This window comes from Hippopotamus amphibius, chromosome X, assembly GCF_030028045.1.
Source record: "Hippopotamus amphibius kiboko isolate mHipAmp2 chromosome X, mHipAmp2.hap2, whole genome shotgun sequence".
Lineage (NCBI taxonomy): Eukaryota > Metazoa > Chordata > Mammalia > Artiodactyla > Hippopotamidae > Hippopotamus > Hippopotamus amphibius.
The window spans coordinates 79,635,944-79,654,754 of record NC_080203.1 but is presented as its reverse complement, the minus strand read 5'-3'; the positions used below and the strand labels follow the sequence as shown (position 1 = coordinate 79,654,754).

At 38.1% G+C, this 18,811-nt stretch overlaps 1 protein-coding gene across 5 annotated transcripts in view; it reads right to left on the bottom strand.

Moving 5' to 3' along the window:
- Positions 1-18,811, bottom strand: part of OPHN1 (oligophrenin 1) — a 648,185-nt gene that overhangs the window by 181,656 nt on the left and 447,718 nt on the right. For all 5 annotated transcript variants that reach the window (XM_057717522.1, XM_057717521.1, XM_057717520.1 and 2 more), the window contains exon 18: positions 18,661-18,766. In XM_057717522.1, coding sequence (XP_057573505.1) covers positions 18,661-18,766 — 106 coding nt within the window. The remainder of the gene's footprint in view (positions 1-18,660; positions 18,767-18,811) is intronic.

Genomic DNA, 18,811 nt, shown 5'->3' with positions numbered 1-18,811 from the left:
AACACATTAGTTAATTGTTAACCACTATGCATGAGTTTGTGTCCCACAGGTCTGCCCCTCATCTGGAAGCTCCCTTGAATCCCTTTAAAGCAAGAGACTCAGTGCTGCTGAAAGTGTGAAAAAGAGTAAGGATCTGAGCAGCAGCTTGTAGAAAAATGAAAGGGATTCTATGACATTCTTCTTACTACTCAGAAACTTTAAGTATTTGTTCTGACAAGTATGAAACTTGAATGAAATGAATCAAAGTTCTGTTTTCTTATCCTTTCTCATACCTTTTACCTGTAAAGCTATAGATTCATATGCTCATTCTTTTGATAATTCTAACTGCTATATATGTGGTCAGCTTCCTATTTCCGAGTCTTCAGGATTGTAATGATGGGTTTTTCCCATACAGGGAATGGTTTGGAAACAACTGGCTACCACAAGTCTCTCCAAAGTACCAGTTCCACACTGGGCTTCAGACTTATTCTCCTGAATTCCTAAGGGAATAAGATCTATTCTGTCTACTAAAGTTCCAGTTGTCACTCCTCTTACCTCTAACTGGGTCTGCTGCATCAAAATGGTGGAACAAGGGAATGAGATCTTAATCATATTAGACTTAGATCCAAGACTCAGACCTCAAATATTTTAAATTTGGTGTCTATTCCCCCAAATTTAGGCAGGACTATGCCCCATCTAAGCAGGAAGTAGTCAGAATGGTCGTCACCCAGTTCCTGGAAAGATTTGGGAAAGATAAAACCAAAGTGTGGATTAAAACCAAGTCCCTCTAAAACTGAGTTCCTCTGCCAAGTTTATGATTAACATCTCTATCCAAAATGATTGTTCTCTTTCTTGTCCAACATCTGTTCTCCTCAAGACTGAGGAGGATCAAAGAAAAAGCAGGGAGTGAAACCATGCAAGGCCCTGAGGGGCTCCCAGGCACGGAGGCCTTTTTTGTCCTCTGTTTCTTGTAGGCAAGACTCCAGCCTCCATGACCTTCCCTGAGTTCCAAAGGGCAGATTCAAACAGTTGCTAATCAAGGGACGAGCAGCCAGGAAACCACCTGAGGCAAGATTAAAGGAACAAGAGAAGCTTATCAAGATTATCTGAGACCAAATGAGAGGAGTGCAGGCCCTACACACACCCTAATCTTGTCAGAGACCCCATGCTTGGACCACTGTTATAAAACCCTTTATCACTGTGCCCACCTTTGCCTGGCAAAGTAATAAAGCTATCCTTTTCTACTTCACCCAAAACTCTGTCTCCAAGGTTCAATTCAGCATTGGTGTACAGTGAAGCTGAGCTTTTGGTAACATCCCCATCCCTGAAGATGATGCCCCTAAGGGCAGACAGCTTTGGTTTTGTCCACTGGTGTTATATTATCCATAATTTACTTTAAATAGTTCAACATAACCAGTGCTATGTCCTAAATTTCATCAGTCATCAATTGCAATCATACTATTAGCTTATTAGGTATCATAAAGAAAGAAAAAACTTTCATTGTCAAATCATTATGTAATATTTTTGAAGACATTTTAAATAGAAAAATTCAACAATGAACATAATTTAACTAAAATGACTACAACATGAGCAGCTATGACCATGTTCATGCATTTAGAGATTATGATATTTACATAAAAATTGCTACCCAACAACAGTGATTTTAAGAAAGCATTGATTCTAAGATGCACCCAGAATTCTGGTTATAATTTGAAAAAGACAAGTGCCCCTTAGAGTGGATGAAATTTGATATACATGTTTCTTAGTTTTCATGCACACTCTAGCACAGGTTGGTTATGATTGTAGTATTCTAATTTTAAATGCATACTTAAATACTCTAGGGCTGATTAATTCATACTTAAAAGACTCTAATCAGGTCAGAAAGAGAAAAGCAAATATCGTATATTAACACATATATGTGGAATATAGAAAAATAGTACAAGTCAACCATTTTGCAAGGCACAAATAGAGACACAGATGTAGAGAACAAACATATGGACACCAAGTGGGGAAAGTGGGGGGGGGGGGTTGGGGGGGAATGAATTGGGAGATTGGGATTGTCATACATATACATTGCTAATAAGAAAAAAAATCAAATTGCACAGTTTAAATATATGCAGTTTATTGTATGTCAACTGTATCTCAATGAAAGTTCTTTAAAAAAATAAAAATAAAAAAATAAAAGACTCTAATCAGAAGCCAGAGGGCCTACTATAAGTTTCATCTAACTTCATCTCCAATCAACACCAGTGGTTTTGTTAATTAGCATGATTGGTGGCAAACTGACTTCTCATTGCTTAGATGTGTGAAGATGTCTGGATTATGCATTGGCTAGAAATATTGTATAGACATTCCCAAGCTTGCACTGACAGGTTAGAAGAACAGAGCAACGATCAATCTTTGCATCAGTAAGGTAAATCAACTAAGATTACACATCTTCAGATGTGATGCAGCATAGAGTACACAAAATCACCTATGATGTGTTCTACTCCCAAAATAGGTAACTTGAATTCATTTAGCCTTAAAATACAACCTCTACTTTATAAGAAATAAAGAAAATAGGGGAACAAGCTGAAAAATACCATGAAGAAAGTAGACAAAACTAGTAAGTAAGACTCTACAGAACAACTAATTTTGGGGTCAATTAAAGAAATGTTAATATGGTCCAGAAAGGTAAAAATTGTTAAAGTGAAAAAAGGGGGAAATTGTTGAAATGAAAAAAGTTTGATGTTACTGGGTAGCATAGCCTCAATTTGGAAAAATATGCAAATATGTTTGTGTGGGGTGTGTGTTTTCATAAACATACACACAGAAAGATACAGAAGAAAATGTACTAACAATATCTTAATAGTACTGATTTTTGGATGCTGAGAATAGAAAACTTTTATTTTTATTTATTGATTTTTTTCTCTTCTATAGTTTCTAATCTCTACAATGCAATGGTATTGCTTCAGAAACAACAGAACTGTTATTATTACAAAAATAAGAAGATTCTAATAAGCTGAACAGCTCACACTTTTTAGTATGTTAGCCCAAGCCTAGGATTGCAAAGGGGTCTTGCATTTGGGCATTAGATCATGGGATTTTATTGCCTGACTGCAATTGTGTTGCTGTAATATTACCTCATCTGCTTCAAGTTAAACTTTAATGCATGATGCAGTCAGAGCATCTGAAAGGAAAGAGAGTTGAGACTTCACTGAGTTTACAGAACAGTTTGTGCAACTGTTTTCTGTCCGCTTCCAGATAAATACCTGCATGAGTGGCAGAATTAGGCCTGAGGCTTGCTTCCATTGTAATATGCCACTAGTTGTGAGATTGTGGGGGGAGGTAACTTGTACTGTTTTCCTACTTCTGATCAATGGAAGCAATAGGTACCAACCAAAAAGAATGGAATAATTGAGAATCTCAAACTGGCTGCTGTCAGTTTGTGTTTGCCTGTTATTGGCCTAGAAAATGGGCTAGCAGTGGGAACACACTACAAAGGGCATAAGTTATAATTATCATATACATTATGAAAGCACTGGTTGGCAGACAGGAAAATTATGTGAATTTTGAAAGCACATGGATTTTCTTCTGTGCAAATTTCCCTGTTGGAACAAAGCATTTTTTTATTTGCATTTTCCCTATAACTTTTGATTACAAAAATTCAAAAAAGTTGAAAGAATGGTACTATGAACACTCACACTGTCTATACCTAAATTCAGAAATTAATGTTTTCCTACATTTGATTTGTCTCTCTGTATGTTTTTCTGAGCCCTTTAAAAGTAAATTGCTTCAAGCCTAAATATCTTAGCATTCATCTCCAAATAATAAACTTGCTGTCCTACAAAACCACAATAACATTTTTATACAAAGGAAAATTTATAATAATTCCATATCACACAATATCTGGTCCATATTCAAATTTTCTCAAATGTCATGAAAAAAATTGTTTTATAGTTAGGTGTTTCAAATCTAGATCCAAAGTTTATGCACTGCATTTGTTTAGTTTTCTTTAGCCTCTTAATATAGAACAGTACCACTACCATTTTTCCCAAGGACATTGACTTTTTAAAAGAATTCCAAGCCAGTTATCTTAGAGAATGTCAAACATTTTGCATTTTTCTATACCCTGTATTTCCTGTAAACTTAAAGGTCGAAATTTGGTTAGGAAAAATATTTGTTTATGTTTATTCTTGGAAAAAATATTTATTTATGTTGTATACTTCTTATGGTATCCCATAAGGAGGTATATGAAGTCAATTTGTATCATTATTAGTAATGCTAAATTTGATCAATTAATTAAGGTGGTGTTTGCTAGATAACTTCATTGTAAAGATACAGTTTTCCACTCATAATTAGTAAGTAATCTGTGGGTAATACTTTGAAGCTACATGAATATCTTGTTCCTAAAAAATCTTTTACCCAATGGTTTTGATTCATGCCTGAAACAGGGCACTGAGGTTGCAAACTAGTTTTTCTTTTTTTCTTTTTTTTAAGTGTAATTGATTTACAATATTAGTTTCAGGTGTACAACATAGTGATTCAATATCTTTATAGATTATACTTCATCCAAAGTTATAAAATACTGGCTGTATTCCCTGTGCTGTAGCTTATTTATTTTTTTCATAGAACTTTGTACCTTAGTCCCCTACCACTATCTTACCCTTCCCCCCTTCCCTCTCTCCACTGGTAGGCACTGCTTTGTTCTCTGTATCTGCAAGTTTGTTTCTGTTTTGTTATGTACATTTGTTTATCTTTTGGATTCCACATATAAGTGATAACATATGGTATTTGTCTTTCTCTGTCTTACCTCACTTAGCATAATATCTTTCAAGTCTATCCATGTTGTTGCAAATGGCAAAATTTCATTCCTTTTAGGGCTGAGTAATAGTCCTTGGTACGTATATATACCATAGATGCTTTATCAATTCAACTGTTAATGGACACTTAGGTTGCTTCCACATCTTGGCTTTTGTAAATAATGCTGCTATGATCACTGGGGTGCATGTATGTTTTTGAATTAGTGTTTTGTTTTTTTTGTATATATATACAGGAATGGAATTGCTGGATTATATGGTAATTCTAGTTTTAGTTTTTTGAGAAACCTCCAAATATTTTCCATAGCAGCTATACCAATTTACATTCTCACCAACAGTGTACTAGGGTTCCTTTTTGATGACAGTCATTTGGGTTTTTTTAGCAAGAAGAAAGTTTTATTTATCACTATGGATGATAAATGAAAAAACAAGTAAATAAAATTATACTTTTAATATTGATTTAGAGTATTTTAAATATCTCTGGGTGTTTATATTTAATCTAGGTATCCATTCTAGATTTCTTAAAATTATTTTCATGAGCTAGTGACCTACAACAGCATTTAAAAATTCACAGAATCCTTTAATTTTGTTTATTTTATTAAAACCCAGTCCTCAATCTAATTACATCTTTTTTATTCTTTAAAATATAGAAGGAGTTAATATGGCAGAAGAGTATGGGAATGTGGAGCTCACCTCACTCCATGGATACATCATGAATACATCTATAGATGCAACAGTTCTCGCAGAACACCAACTGAACACTAATAGAAGACATTGGACACTGGAAAGGACTATAAAGATCCCTGCACAACTGGGTAAGACAAAAAAAAAGAAGGGAGAAGGAGGAGGAGAGGAAATGGGATGGCACATGCACCCTAGGGCAGGGGAGCTGAAGCAGAGGAGAGATTCCCAAATCTGGGGAAAACCCTTCTCTGACTGGGAAATCAACTTCGGACAGAAGGGAAACATCTGAAGCTGTCAGAGGAGGGTGAAGTGGCCAATCTGTGGCAGACAGGACAGAGTGAGAACTAAACAGATGGTCTGTACTGAGGCCCTATGTGCCGTGGACTGGGATATGTGTTCACAGGTGTGCAAGGGGGCTGAGAGCTGGAGCATGGGGAGTGGAGAACAGGCCTGGGGCGAGAACTGCTATTGGCTGCAGGGAGATGGACTGAGGGGACGAGAGGGGAGGAAATCTGCAGCAGGAAATGCCTATGGGGGAAGAGCGGACTGCCAAAGAAGTAGGGTGCTACTGCTGAGTCACACACAGTGGGTGGAGCCACTATTATAGCCTTTCCCTCCCTACATGCTAGTGCTTGCAAATGAACAACAAAAGACACCCTCTCAGGGCTAGCTCTTGCATGCCAGTCCCAGAGTAATAGAAAAAGCCCCTTTAGGGTGGGCCATCAGGTGCCTGCTGCAGCACATGAGAAAAAGTTCAGCCAGGGCTGTCCCTCATGTGCCTCATGCCAGGCACCAGAAAAGGCCCTCACTAGGGCTGTATCTCTTGTGTCCATGGCCACTGGCTTCCCTGAGCATTTGGCACAGCTGGGGCTCCCACGATCCAAGCAGTCACACCACCTCTGTGCCCTGTCCTCACTGAGGTAGACCCAAGAGCTCCAAGGCAGCCTCAGGACCAGACTCCTGTGGGTGGACCACATGTAGAGATGGGGATAAAACCAAAACTGAACATCACAGATGAGGTGATTAAGGAAAAGGATTAAAAAATTTCCATCAGATGCACAAGGTGTAGATTAAATCCCCTTGATAAGCTAGGTAGAACATGCATCTATGGAATATCTGAGTAGACAACGAGTGTTCCCACAAATGAAAACAGTCTAGCTCTGACAGCTGTGGAATTTGGGGGAAGCACACACAAGAACTGGGTCAGATCAGAATTTGAGTGGCCCTCACAAGGCCCAAAGCAGGTCCAGAGACCAGCCCAAAGGCAGAGAAGGGTCTCCTGGGGAGGTGGAAGTGGCCTGTGTCTCAAGGCATGTACAAGTAAACTTACAACTGAGATGCCAAGGAAATAGAATTATTATTTTTTATTATGTTTTAATTCATTCTGTGGTTGGTTCTGGGTTTTGTCAGGCGTTTTTTTGTTGTGTGTGTGTTTGTTGTTTTTGTTGTTGTTTTAGTATTTTTTATCTAGTCTTTCGGGATCTTCATGTTTTATATTTTTAATTTTAATTTTTATTTTATATATTTCTAATTTTTACTTTGCTTTTCTGTTGTTCTGTGTTCTTATCCCTTACTTTTTTCTTCTACTTTTTCTTTAATATTTCTTATTTTTTTATATTTCTATTTCTACTATGCTTTTCTGGTGTTCTGTGTTTCTTCCCTTTATTTCTCCTTAATATATTTTTTTATTTTCTTACATTTCTATTTTAATGTTGCTTTTCTGTTGTTCTGTTTTGTTTCTCCTTTTGCTTTTCTTTATCATTTTTGTCATTTTTTTGTTTGCTTTATTCTTTTTTTACAATTTATTTTTATTTTTGCCTGAGTTGTGTCTCTGTTGCTGCATGCAGGCTTTCTCTGGTTGTGGTAAGAAGGGGCTATCCTTAATTGGGGTGCATGGGCTTATCACAGCACTGGCTTCTCTCATTGTGGCAATTGGGTCCTATGCCCACAGGCTTCAGTAGTTTGTGGCATGTGGGCTCAATAGTTGTGGCTTGCGGGTGCTAGAGGGTAGGCTCAGTAGTTGTGGCACACGGGCTTAGTTGCTACATGGCATGTGGGATCTTCCCTGCCCAAGATCGAATCCATGTCCTCTGCATTGGCAGGTGGATTCTTAACCACTGCACCACAAGGGAAGCCCTCTTTGCTTTATTCTTCAGTTGGCAATCTGCTTTGCTTTTTATATTTTGGTTTTGTGTTTTTGTTAGTTTTCTTTTTAATGTTCGATTTTGTTCTTGGGTTCTTTTGTTTGTCTGGTTGTTCTCTTGCTTTTTGTTTTATTTGGTTATCTTTTTGTCTCTTTTATGTGTGTGCATGTTTCCTTATTTCTGTTTTTGTTTGTTTGATTTTACTTTTTGCCATTTGCCTGGTGTTTCATTAGTCTTTTTTTTTAAACCCCTTTATTGCCATGATGAAAGACTTCTGGGGTCCTGGTTCCCCAACCAGAAGTCGGGCCTGAGGCTCTGGGGTGGGAGCAGTGAGTAGAGGATGCTGAACCACTAGAGAATACCCAGCCCCAGGGAATATTAATCACCAAGAGCTCTCATGGAAGCCTCTATCTGAATCCAAGATCCATCTCCACCCAATTGCCTGAAGCTCCCAGCACTGGATGCCTCACACCAAACAACAAACAGCACAGGAACACAAAACCACCCATCAGCACACAGACTACATAAAGTCATACTAAGGTCATAGACACCCCAAAACACCACCTGACATGGCCCTGCTCATCAGAGAGAAAAGACCAAGATCCACCCACCAGAACTTAGGCACCAGTGAAACCTACTCAAAACATTGGACAAACACCATCACAAGGGGCAGAGAACAGAGCAAGAGATATTACGACTAGGCAGCCTATGGAAAGGAGACCTGAAATACTATAAATTAGACAAAAAGAAAAGACAAAGAAATATCTTGAAGAAAAAGGAGCAAGATAAAACCCACAAGAACAAACAAATGAAAAGGAAATAGGCAAACCACCTGAAAAATAATTCAGAATAATGACAGTAAAGATGACCCAAGATCTTGGAGACAGAATGAAGAAAAGACAAGAAATGTTTAACAAAGACTTAGAAGAACAAAAGAGCAAACAAAAATGTGATGAACAACACAACTGAAATTAAAAATACTCTAGAAGGAATCAATAGCAGAATAACTGAAACAGAAGAATGGATAAGCAACCTGGAATAAAGAATGATGCAAATAAATGCTGCAGAGGAAAATAAACAAAAAAGAATGAAAAGAATTGAGGACAGTCTCAGAAACCTTGGGGAGAATATTAAGCACACCAATATTCGAATTACAGGTGCCCCAAAAAGAAGAAAAAAAAAAAGCAAGGGTCTGAGAAAATATCTGAAGAGATTATAGTCGAAAAATTCCCCAACATGGGAAAGGAACTAGGCAATAAAGTCGAGGAAGGGCAGAGAGTCCCATACGGAATAAACCCAAGGAAAAATACACTGAGGGACATATTAATCAAACTAACGAAAATTAAACACACACACAAAAATATTAAAAGCAGCAACAGAAAAGCAACAAATAACATATAAGGGTAAACACATAAGGATAACAGCTGACCTTTCTGAAAAACTCTGCAGGTCAGAAGGGCGTGGCAGGATATACAGAAAATCCTGAGAGAGAAAAATATACAGCCAAGAATACTCTATCCAGCAAGAATCTCATTCAGATTTGACAGAGAAATCAAAAGCTTTGCAGACAAGCAAACATTAAGAGGATTCAGCACCACCAATTCAGCCTTACAACAATTGTTTAAGGAACTCTTCTAAGTAGGAAACACAAGAGAAGGAAAAGACCTACAAAAACAAACACAAAACAATTAGGAAAATTTCAACAGGAACACACATGTATATAATCACCTTAAATGTAAATGGATTAAATGCTCCAACCAAAAGACACAGACTGGCTGAATGGATATAAAAACAAGACCCTTTTATATGCTGCCTATAAGAAACCCACCTCAGACCAGGAGACACATATAGAGTGAAAGTAAGCAGATGGAAAAAGATATTCCATGCAAATGGAAGTCAAAAGAAAGCTGGAGTAGCAATACTCATAGCAGACAAATTAAGACTTTAAAGTAAAGACTATTACAAGAAACAAGGAAGGACACTACATAATGATCAAGGGATCCATCCAAGAAGAACATATCACAATGGTAAATATCTATGCCCCCAATATAGGAGCACCTTAATACATAAGGCAAATGCTAACAGCCATAAAAGGGGAAATCAATAGTAACACATTAATAGCGGGAGACTTTAACACCCCACTTACACCAATGGACAGATCATCTGAACAGAAAATGAATAAGGACACACAAGCTTTAAATGACACATTAGACCATCTCGACTTAATTGATATTTAGAGGACATTCCATTCAAAATCTACAGAATACACTTTCTTCTCAAGTGCACATGGAACATCTTCCAGGATAGATCACATCTTGGGTCACATATCAAGCCTTGGTAAATTTAAGAAAATAGAAATCATATCAAGCATCTTCTATGACCACAACACCATGAGACTGGATATCAATTACCTGAAAAAATAAAACTGTAAAAAGGACAAACACATGGAGGCTAAACAATATGCTATTAAACAACCAAGAAATCACTAAAGAGGGGGGAAAAAGATGGCGGCGAAGTAGAGGGACGTGGAATGCATCCCTCTCCACAGATGCATTGGGAATGCCCCGAAGGATGCAATAATTCCAACAGAGAACCAGCTGAACACCAGCAGACGGCCTTGGACACCAGAAAGGTCCGCAAGGAGCCTGACATAACCGGTAGAGAGGCATCTACAACGACCCAAAGAGGGTGAAGCAGCGGAGCTGTGGCAGACGGCAGGGAGTGAGAAACATACGGAGGGTCTGCAGCGCAGCTTAGCGTTCCCGGACCGAGATGTCGATCCACTGTTAAACAGAGGGTCTGGGAGCAGGAGCGTGGGAACTGGAGAGCTGGTTCAGGGTGAGAAACATTGTTGCCAGTAAGGTGATGGACCAAGAGGACAGGAGGTAAGAGGTCTGCGGCGAGGAGTGCCTGCCCCTGCGAGCTGCCTGGCCATGATGGCGGTTGGAGGCTGCAGGATCACGGGCGGGGGGGAGGAGCCACGTGCATAGCCTCTCTCTCTCTTTCATCGTCTCTGCAACAGGCAGTGGAGAGATGCCCGTGGGCCACCTAAGGCGCTCAGGGATAACAAGCATCCTCAGGTACTCGGGCAGGGCTAGATTAAAACCCCTTGGAATGCTGGCAGCAGGGAGGCTGCTGAGAAAACAACAACAACAACAACAACAAAAAAAACCCGAGAGAGGCCCAACTCTAAGACTTTCTGTTTACGCCTGAGCCACCGGCGTCCCTCTGCGACAGGCACCTCCAAACCCGACTAAAACAACAGTGCACCACTGCTCACTCACTCCCAGGGGAAGGAGCCACTATTCTACCCTCTCCCTCCCCACACACCAACGCTTACAGACGAACAATAAAGGAACCTCTGCTGGTCACAGAACAACGCAAAAAAAACTCAAGGTGAGGAGACGGACACTTATAGCTGAGATGCTAAGGAAACAGAAATATTAGTATCAATTCCTATTGAACTGGTCCATTCTTGGATCAGTTCTGGATTTCTTTTTTCTTTTTCCCTCTCTTTTTTTTTTCTTCATTAAATATGATCTTAGCCCTAAGGGATCTACAAGTTTTATAACATAATTTTTTAATGATATTTTTAATTCTTTTTTCTTTGCCTTTTTATATACTTCTATATCTAGCTAAGTTTTTGGTAGTATGGACAATATATCTCTCATACTTTCCTTTCATCCCTATCTTTTATACATTTCTATTCCTTTCTTTTTATTTGCATATTTCCAACCACATTACGCTCTTCTGTTCCCCTGTCTTCCAGCCATTTTTAGTTTATTTTATTTTAACATACCTATAAGCAACACTATCGATCTGCTCAGACTACTTGCTCTATTCTCCAGATGATGTACCGCCTTGGTATTTAATATTAGGTTTGTGCCTTTATCTTAGTTCTTAGTACAGTTGTCTAATTACATTCTGAGACTCTCCATTCTCTCTGGTGGTACTCTGGCTCTTTTCAATATTTGATCCTAGCTTACAAAATCTCCCTGGATTAATGTTTGTATGTGTAAGGTGTTATTTGTTTCCTTGTTTGATTTTGCTTTTCTCTCTGATTTGTTCTGTTTCAGTTGACAATTTCTGTTGGGTTTCTCTTTGAATATCTGATAGCACACTGGGGTTCTGTCAGGTGTTTCTAGACCCTTATGTCCTAATGGATTCAGTCATTCTGTGTCTTATACATGTATGTGTTTCCTAGACTTAATATTTGTTTAATCCAATACTTGGACATTAGTCTGAGGCTTGGACAGTCTTCTATAAACACCTCTATCGCCAGGACAAGCAACCCCAAAAGTTTGGACAACCATGAGGAAACAAAGAAACACCATGCAGGCAAAGGAGCAGGAAAAAAACCCACAAGACCAAATAAATGAAGACGAAATAGGAAAAATGCCTGAAAAAGAATTTAGAGTAATGATAGTAAAAATGATACAAAATCTCGATAACAAAATAGAGAAAGTACAAGAAACAGTTCATAAGAACTCAGAAAAAAAAAAAAGCAATGGATAACAAAATAACTGAAATTAAAAATACTCTAGATGCTATAACCAGCAGAATGACTGAGGCAGAAGAACGAATAAGTGAGTTGGAAGACAAAATGGGGGAAATAACTGTCACAGAGCAGGAAAAAGAAAAAAGAATAAGAAGATTAGAAGACAGTCTCAGAGACCTCAGTGATAACATTAAGTGTACCAACATTCAAATTATAGGCATCCCAGAAGAAGAAGAAAACAAGAAAGGGTCTGAGAAAATATTTGAAGAGGTTATAGTGGAAAACTTCCCCAACATGGGAAAAGAAATAATTAACCAAGTCCAAGAAGCACAGAGAGTCCCATACAGAATAAACCCAAGGAGAAATACACCAAGACACATGTTAATCAAACTAATGACAATTAAACACAAAGAAAAAATATTAAAAGCAGCAAGAGAAAAGCAACAAATAACATATAAGGCAAAACCCATAAGGATAACAGCTGACCTTTCTACAGAAACTCTGCAGGCCAGAAGGGAATGGCAGGATATACTGAAAGTTCTGAAAGAGAGACACCTACAGCCAAGAATACTCTACCCAGCAAGAATCTCATTCAGATTTGACAGAGAAATCAAAAGCTTTCCAGACAAGCAAAAGTGAAGAGAATTCAGCACCACCAAACCAGCCTTACAACAAGTGCTAAAGGAACTTCTCTAAGTAGGAAACACAAGAAAAGGAAAACACCTACAAATACAAACCCAAAACAATTAAGAAAATGGTCATTGGAACACACATGTGAATAATCACTTTAAATGTAAATGGATGAAATGCTCCAACCAAAAGACACAGACTGGCTGAATGGATACAAAAACAAGACCCTTCTATATGCTGCCTGCAAGAAACCCACTTCAGACAAAGGGACACATATAGACTGAAAGGAAAGGGATGGAAAAAGATATTCCATTCAAATGGAAGTCAAAAGAAAGCTGGAGTAGCAATACTCATAGCAGACAAATTAGACTTGAAAGTAAAGACTATGAAAAGAGACAAGGAAGGACACTACATAATGATCAAGGGATCCATCCAAGAAGAACATATCACAATGGTAAATATCTATGCCCCCAATATAGGAGCACCTTAATACATAAGGCAAATTATAACAGCTATAAAAGGGGACATCGACAGTAACACAATAATAGTGGGAGACTTGAACATCCCACTTACATCAATGGACAGATCATCTAAACAGAAAATAAATAAGGACACACAAGCTTTAAATGACACATTAGACCATCTCGACTTAATTGATATTTATAGGACATTCCATCCAAAAACGACAGACTACACTTTCTTCTCAAGTGCACACGGAACATTTTCCAGGATAGATCACATCTTGGGTCACAAATCAAACCTCAGCAAATTCAAGAAAATTGAAATCATATCAAGCATCTTCTCAGACCACAACACCATGAGACTAGATATCAATTACAGGAAAAAAACTGCAAAAAATACAAACACATGGAGGCTAAACAATTCACTCTTAAACAACCAAGAAATCACTAAAGAAATCAAAGATGAAATCAAAAAATATCTAGAAACAAATGACAACGAAAACACAACAACCCAAAACCTATGGGATGCAGCAAAAGCAGTTCTAAGAGGGAAGTTTATAGCAATACAGTCCTACCTTAAGAAACAAGAAAATGATCGAATAAACAACCTAACCTTACACCGAAAACAACTAGAGAGAGAAGAACAAAGAAACCACAAAGTGAGCAGAAGGAAAGAAATCATAAAGATCAGAGCAGAAATAAATGAAAAAGAAAGGAAGGAAACCATAGCAAAAATAAATAAAACTAAAAGCTGGTTCTTTGAGAAGATAAACATAATTGATAAACCCTTAGCCAGACTCATCAGGAAAAAAAGGGAGAAGAAGCAAATCAACAGAATAAGAAATGAAAAAGGAGAAGTAACAACGGACACCGCGGAAATACAAAACATCATGAGAGACTACTACAAGCAACTATATGCCAAGAAACTGGTGAAAAACTGAAAGCATTCCCTCTAAGAACAGGAACAAGACAAGGGTGCTCACTCTCACTATTATTATTCAACATAGTTTTGGAAGTTTTAGCCACAGCAATCAGAGAAGGAATGAAATGAAAGGAAACCAAATTGGAAAAGAAGTAAAATTGTCACTCTTCGCAGATGACATGACATTATACATAGAAAACCATAAAGATTCCACCAGAAAAGTGCTAGCACTAATTGATGAATTTAGTAAAGTAGCAGGATACAAAATCAATACACAGAAATCTCTTGCATTCCTATACACTAACAACAAAAAAGCAGAAAGAGAAATTAAGGAAACTCTCCCATTTGCCATCACAACCAAAAGAGTAAAATATCTAGGAATAAACCTAACTAAGGTGGCAAAAGTTCCCTATGCAGAAAATTGTAAGACACTGATGAAAGAAATCAAAGATGATACAAATAGACGGAGAGACATACCATGTCCTTGGATTGGAAGAATCCACATTCTGAAAATGACTATGTTACCCAAAGCAATTTACAGATTCAACGCAATCCCTATCAACAAAATATTACCAACAGCATTTTTCACAGAAATAGAAGAAGAAATCTTACGATTTGTATGGAAACGCAAAAGACCATGAATAGCCAAAGCAAACTTGAGAAGAAAGATGGAGTTGGTGGAATTAGGCTTCCTGACTTCAAACTATACTACAAGGCCACAGTGATCAAGACAGTATGGTAGTGGCACAAAAATAGAAAGGTAGATCAATGGAATAGAATAGAGAACCTCGAGGTAAACCCAAGCATATATGTGCACCTTATCTTTGACAAAGGAGGCAAGAATATACAATGGAGAAAAGACAGCCTCTTCAATAAGTGGTGCTGGGAAAATTGGACAGTTACATGTAAAAGAATGAAATTGGAACATTTCCTAACACCATACACAAAAATAAACCAAAAATGGATTAAAGACCTAAATGTAAGGCCAGACAGTATAAAACTCTCAGAGGAAAACACAGGAAGAACACTCCATGACATACATCAAAAGCAACATCCATTTTCACCCACCTCCTAGAATCATGGAAATAAAATCTGGAATAAATAAATGGGACCTAATGAAACTTAAAAGCTTTTGCACAGCGAAAGAAACCATAAACAAGACCAGGAGATAACCCTCAGAATGGGAGAAAATACTTGCCAATGAAGCAACTGATGAAGGATTAATCTCCAAAATATATAAGCAGTTCATGCAGCTTAATACCAAAAAAGCAAATAACCCAATCCACAAATGGGCAGAAGACCTAAATAGACATTTTTGCAAAGAAGACATGCAGATGGCCTACAAACACATGAAAAGATGCTGAATACCACAAATCATTAGAGAAATGCCAGTCAAAGCCGCAATGAGGTATCACCTCACACCAGTCAGAATGGCCATCATCAAAATATCTACAAACAATAAATGTTGGAGAGGGTGTGCAGAAAAGGGAACTCTCCTGCACTGTTGGTGGGAATGTAAGTTGGTACAGACACTATGGAAAACAGTATGGAGGTTCCTTAAAAAAATAAAAATAGAACTACCATATGATCCAGGAATCCCACTACTGGGTATATACCCAGAGAAAACCATAATCGAAAAAGACACATGTTCCATAATATTCATTGCAGCACTATTGACAATAGCCAGGACATGGGATGCAACCTAAATGCCCATCAACAGATGAATGGATAAAGAAGATGTGGCACATATATACAAGTGAATATTACTCAGCCGTAAAAGGAATGAAATTGAACTATATGTAATGAGGTGGATAGACCTAGAGACTGTCATACAGAGCAAAGTAAGCCAGAAAGAGAAAAACAAATACCGTATGCTAACGCACATATACGGAATCTAAAATAAAATGGTACTGATTAACCCAGTGACTGGTTAAGAATAAACATTCAGATGCAGAGAATGGACTGGAGGAGAGAGGGTTGGGGGGGTTGCGAAGGGGAAGCTGGGACGAAATGAGAGAGTAGCACAGACATATATACACTACCAAATGTAAAATAGATAGCTAGTGGGAAGTTGCTGCATAACATAGGGAGATCAACTCGATGATGGGTGATGACTTAGAGGGCCAGGACAGGGAGGGTGGGAGGGAGTCACAGGAGGGAGGAGATATGTGGAAATATGTATAAATACAGCTGATTCACTTTGGTGTACCTCAAAAGCTGGTACAAGAGTGTAAAGCAATTATATTTCAATAAAGAGATTAAAAAAAAAAAAGACTCATCCATGTATTAGTACTTGATTCCTTTATGGTTGAATAATGTTCCATTGTATGTTTATACCACATTTCATTTTTCCATTCAGCATTTGATGATCATATGGGCTGTTTCCACCTTTGGGCAACTGTGAATAATGTTGCTATGCCTATTTGCATACAAGTTTTTCTGTGGAAATTTGTAATGCATCTGGAAATCATTTCAAAAACAAAATTCAGATTTTCCTCATCCTTTTTAATGACTATATAATATCACATTGTTTGAATATACCATGATTTATACAAGTAGTCACTTTTTGTTGGACATTTGTGTTATTTCCAATATTTTGTTACTAAAAACTACGCTGCACTGACAAACCTTGTGCATATATTGTTTTATTTTTGTGGAGGTATATCTTCCGAGTAGATGCCTAAAAGTGGAATTGCTGGGTTAAAGGATAACTGAAAAGGCAGATTTGTTGGTATTGCCAAATTCTCCTCCTCTAGGTCTGTATTTGCATTTCATTAACACCAGCAATGTTTTGGAGTCCCTGTGCCTCAAAGTCTTATAAACAGAATGTGGTTAAGCCTTAGGGTTTGCCAATAAATGGTATCTCAATGCAGGTTTAAGTTGCATTTTTCTTATTATAACTGAAATTGCATAGCTTTTCACATATTTAAGGGTATTTGTCTTTCTAGTTCTGTTTTGTGTGTGTGTCTATTGTTCCTTTTGTTCTAGGGATTTTGAGGGGCAGGATTCTTCAAATAAGGTAGATGGCCAGGCTTTGTGTGGAGGGAGGCATGTAGAACTGCTAGTAGAAGAATCTTCAACTGAGTCCTTGGCTCATGTCACATATTGAGACTCAGAAAGTCAGAGCTGGAAAAACCCTTTGAGATTAGCTATTCCAGTCCTTTCATATCATAAATGAACAAACTGAGGCCCAGAGAACAGGATGGACTTTCTTTAGGTTCATAGCAAATTAGCAATAGAGCTGAAACTTGAACCCAAAGTCCTTTTCCCCTGGGCAACTTCAAATTAACACTATGTGCTAATTTTTGTACATTACGGAGATTGTCATAAACAAATTTTTGGAAAGAAAATGCTTTTTAATGATCACTATTAGCCCAAATTACAAACATTGGCAATAAATATAAAAGCCATCCTCTTGTTAATTCTGCCTATTTATCTGCAATAGTGTCTATACTACTCAGTGGTTATAGACGTATTAAAAAATAAAAAACTTAGAATGTCAGAGCTGGTCAGATCTTGGAGAGGTATTATCATACCACAGGGGAACCTGAGGTCCAGAGATGCAGAGTGATCAGGATTTATCACAGAGGGAGGCCAAGAAGGCCATTTAGCCTGGAGTCTACCTTCACTAAAGGCCTCAATTTTAGGTGTTTGAGATATTCTCCAAATGAGGTTAAAATATCTCATCAATGCATTTTATGAGTGTGCTGATGGCTTTATTTTGTTAAATACAAACATTTAAAATGCATCACAGTTTTTCTAAGCTTGTTGACTCATTTACTTTTTAATACACCAGGAGTGGCCTTGAGTGACCTGCCCATGGTCATCAAGAAAGCTAGTAGCAAAACTGAAACTAGAACCCAGGTTTGCTGACTCCTGACAGAGTACTTTCTGCTGCACTGTAATATTTCCTTAGAGCAGCTAGCCTTCTATGAGTCAAGTAAATTCATCTTTATTCACAATGTTGAACCCTCTGGCCAGGAAGCACCACAGTGGGGCACACATGTCCCTTACACCCACCCATCTTAGAGCTCATCACCATACTTACTCTGTGGAATGCTGCTATCTGTTCCTACCTGCCACACCCAAGCAAAGAAGGTGACTATAATTATAACTCCCATGTCTTGAGAACTTCCTATGTGCCATGCACTTTACCTGTGTTCATTCAAATCCACAAAACAGTCTCATGTGGTAGGAAACACTACTCTCATTTTACAGATGACCAGTTAAGAGAGGTTTTCCTAAGATTACACAGCTGGGATTTGAAACCAGGTTTATCTGACAGCAAAGCCTGTGTTCATCCCATTCTACCTGTTGTTACCCCTCAACTGAGACAACCCTTCAACTAAGATGCATGATGATCCTGGGAGGACATATATGAGGATAAAGGCAAAATCACCTTTCTCAAAGAGCACTCAGACTGCCCAGGATAAAGCAGTTGCGGGCTGGGACTTAATGAGCTGACAGATAGTTAATCTGCAGTGCTACCATGTGGGCCAGCCCTCTAAAAGGAACTCTTCCTGAAAATCCAGAAGTTACTTACTTGACCAAGTGTCTTATAAGAAGTTCCAGCATCTCTCGGTTCTTTTCTGGTAGCTTATATATCAAGGAGTGAATAGCTCCCAGCCGATAATCCAGGTTGTCAGACTCTGAGAGAGAACAGAGAGATAGTTTTGCCTTCTGGGCAACTGGAT